At 46.5% G+C, this 3,760-nt stretch overlaps 1 protein-coding gene across 1 annotated transcript in view; it reads right to left on the bottom strand.

Annotated features, from left to right (window-relative positions):
* The window catches only part of grin1a (glutamate receptor, ionotropic, N-methyl D-aspartate 1a), a gene marked incomplete in the record, with an annotated part of 44,348 nt that overhangs the window by 5,461 nt on the left and 35,127 nt on the right, over nucleotides 1-3,760 (bottom strand). The window contains 1 exon segment of the mRNA XM_017425504.3: nucleotides 2,460-2,570. Coding sequence (XP_017280993.2) covers nucleotides 2,460-2,570 — 111 coding nt within the window.

Here is a 3,760-nt window from a genome sequence, read left to right as displayed (position 1 = left end):
CCCCCCCCCCCCCTTGACCCACGACGCTGCATCGTCGTGGCGAAGCTTACGGCCCCTGTTCGGTTCTTCCCCGCTAAGAGCGCGCCCTACTGGGGGTCGAGCGGACCCAGTGGAAAATAAAATAGAAAAGAGACACTTTACTGACATCACAAGCACAGGTACTGCTTATCAAGCTCTATCAGACAATCTACAGACTGTTTCTACTGTTGCTACGACTACGACAGGTAAAGTCATCAGCATGCTTGCAGAGGAAGAGAGGAGCAGTGTGGCATGTGGGTGAGGGACACTGACACTCAAGTCCATTGATATCCATTAATATAAAAGAAGAACATTGATATAAAATTAAAATAATGGTCGAAGACTGAAGATGGTAGGTCGTTTTACTGCATCGCTTTGGTAAAATTACGCTAAGTTTCTGCTTGAAGGGGATAGTTTGGGTGGTTTGAAGGGCCGTTTCGTGGCAGAAAGCTCTTCGGTTTCAGGGGAACGGTTTGATTCTGACGAGCCGACGAGCTAACGGCTAGTCCGAGCGAGGCAAAACGCCGTTTCCAACCTTAACATGGTTGGTAGTTTTACATGACGGTATATGTTAGATAATAAACAAGATTTCTGCAGGGATTAGCGTTAGCATCAGGCGCTAGCTGCTCAAGAAGTGTCCGATGCTAACGTCTGCGCTTTAAAACCGCACGCGATTAAATCCAAACTTGTTTGCTAACCCTTTACACCACCATTAATTTCACAAAACTAATTATTTACGAATGATTCTGTTGGTATTTGCAAATAAATACAGCTAAAGCTAAAGCTAGCAGCGGCGTAGCGCTGTCTGGGAGCGCTTCCTGCAGCGTTATCCTCATATTTGTGTGAAAATAACCGTTTGATACAGCACTGAGAGACGAGTAAAGGTTTATAAGTTGGTATTCTCATGAGATTGGAGTCGTTTTAGGACGACAGCGGTCCCGTTTCGGGTCTCGTTTTCGCTCAGGTTAGCCGTTAGCTCGCCAGAATTCAACCGAGGTCGTTCGAAGAGTTATCCGCAGCAGGTGAGATATTCTTCCCACAGAACCTTAAAACATCTGATCTATTCCTCTAAAGATAAACCATCTGAGGCTCCCAAACCAACAACCAAACATTTCGACAAAAGATTTACAACGACGGCCTCCAGCTCTCGAGACAAAACTGACTCCAAAAAGAGTTCGGGTTGTTTTCTTCAGCGCATCAGGAGCCGTAAAACGGACGACACAGGAGACAGGAAATCAAATAAAACTCAAACTTTCTTAACGTTTTAGCAACAAGCAGCCGCTAAATGCTACGTCCTCCTCGAAAAACAGCCGAAAACTTGACGTTTTCGGAGCTAAAACAACACAAATTCAAGCTATTTGACTGGATTTGGTCTGGCTACGAACGACTGCGGGGTCACTTCGTTGTTCGTTGTTGGGAAGGCGTCGGTTTTTTTCCTCTGCTCGCCTCGTCGCAGTCTGAGGCGTCACGAGAGCTCTTTGCCAAATAAATTAAAAAAAAAAAAAGAACAATTCAAAACGTCGTCATCACCTGAAAATACACCCTGAAAGAGGCATGCACAGTTCAGACCACAAGGACGCTGGAAATTAAAAAAGAATTATGACAAAGAAAACATGACGAAGCAAAAAAAGCAAAAAAACTTATTAATAGAAATCCATGAGGTGGAAATCCTGAAATAGACATGTTGGTAAGTCAGACAGCAGGCTGGTTCGTCTTCTCGGGAGGACCGGGCCGTCACGACTTGCCTTGAGAATGGATTTGGAACCGAAAGGATACAGAACACCACGGCGTGGTTGTCAACGCAAAAAAAACGAACAATAATTTAAAAAAAAAAAAAGGAAGACAAAGAACCAAACTGAGGGAGTTGCAGGATCGGTTACAAAAAAAAAAAAAAACAAACGATGGGATCAAGCAGTCGAAACAACGGGACGTGATCAAAAACACACACACACACACACCACAACGCCACCACCGCCAAAAACAAACAAACAAACAAACAAACAAAATAAAGAAGCACGCTACCAGAATCCACGTCCAAACCAGAGCAGCCCAAGACAAAACATCACTGGCAGAGTGCTTAATGTCACCCCCAACTCTTCTAATCACCCCCCCAAAGTCCTGGACGTTGGTCCGATTTCCTGTCCTGACCGGTCTTGATCCTGCCCTTCTACGAGCTAAAGGAGCTAAAGGAGCTAGAGGAGCTAAAGGAGCTCGAGGCCCTGCATGGTGATGGCTGATCGATGGTGACGGGACAGACACTCGGCAGAGGTCGCGCCAGAGCTGCGTGGAAATGAGTGAGCTGGACATGGGACTCTGTCGTGGTCAGATATGGGGATGTATGCAGAGAGGACAGAAAAAAAGGGGGGGAGGGGGGGAGAAAACTGGAGACAGAGGAGGAGGAGGAGGAAACAAGGGAAGTTGCTGCTTCTCCGTCTCCTTACCGTGTCTTTGGAGGACCTACGTCTCTTGATGCTGGAGGCCAGGGTGGTACTGATGGACCTAAAAGAGGCTTTCTTTTTGGGGTCGGGCTCTGCTCTACCACTTTTCCTATCCTAAAATGAATATATGTAGAAACATTATTTGTGCTCTTCGGCCGGGGCGACGACTGTGGCTTCAGTCTCACCCGGTTTCTCCACCCCACCAGCAATAACATTACCTTATTCTTTAATGCCTAAGTGTTTAGAGGGAGCTTCTAAAAAAAAAAAAAACAATAATATAAAAAAAAACAAAGACTACAGCATTTAAAAAGAGTGAGAAAGAAAGGGATAAAGCTCGTTAGATGTGAGTGTGGAAGTCGTCGGTTGTGGTCTAGCTTTTTTATGCGTCATCGTCCCACGGTGGCTCGTTAGTCCTGTGGAAATGTGCCGACGCCGGAATGACTGACGGCTGCCGAACGTGTCAGCGGGAGTGACATCCGGATCGTTCCTGTCGCCTGAACGAACGCGCTTGGACGTTAAATGTCACCTGAAGTCAAAGCTGGGGTTGATTTAAAGCGGGGTTCCGTGCAGCGGCTGCGAACTGTTAATACCTTGCCTGTTGCAGGTAGCTCTTTATACCACCTCGGTTTGGAGGAATGGGAGTTTACCTGCAGCTGTACCGACGAGCTAACGGCTAGAGCTTCATGTAAAGCCGGTATGCTGCTGAGCTGCGACCGTCGGGAGATTAACCGGTGATTTGAGCGGACAATTTTAAAAAAAAAAAAATCACGGCTCAGAAAACTCCACTCTTGGTCGTGCACATTATTTACTGCATGTTTTGGCTCAATAGGCGGGTTTGAGTTATTTATCATCAGAGCGGATGGTTTCTGTCTTCAGACGGGTTGGGGATGCCCGCGGGCCGATTCCGGTGGGTTCTATCGGCCCACGAAGTCGTTGCACCGACGTTTTGAACACGTTCAAAACTTGAGCGGCACGCAAGGATGTTGAGAGTTCTGTGAAAGTCGTCAGGAAACTCCCCGGGGAATTTTATTTGTCAGCCAGTCACAGCTCAGAGAGAAACCACCTTTAATAATAATCGAGTAGGACAGAAGTGACAGTTAGTTTAGTTAGTTTGGACTAGCCGTTAATTTGGACTAGCCCTTAGTTTGGACTAGCAGTTAGTTTGGACTAGCCCTTAGTTTGGACTAGCCCTTAGTTTGGACTAGCAGTTAGTTTGGACTAGCCGTTAGTTTGGACTAGCAGTTAGTTTGGACTAGCCGTTAGTTTGGACTAGCCCTTAGTTTGGACTAGCCCTTAGTTTGGAC

This window comes from Kryptolebias marmoratus, linkage group LG14 (genome assembly GCF_001649575.2).
Source record: "Kryptolebias marmoratus isolate JLee-2015 linkage group LG14, ASM164957v2, whole genome shotgun sequence".
Lineage (NCBI taxonomy): Eukaryota > Metazoa > Chordata > Actinopteri > Cyprinodontiformes > Rivulidae > Kryptolebias > Kryptolebias marmoratus.
This window is presented reverse-complemented; position numbering and strand designations above follow the sequence as displayed.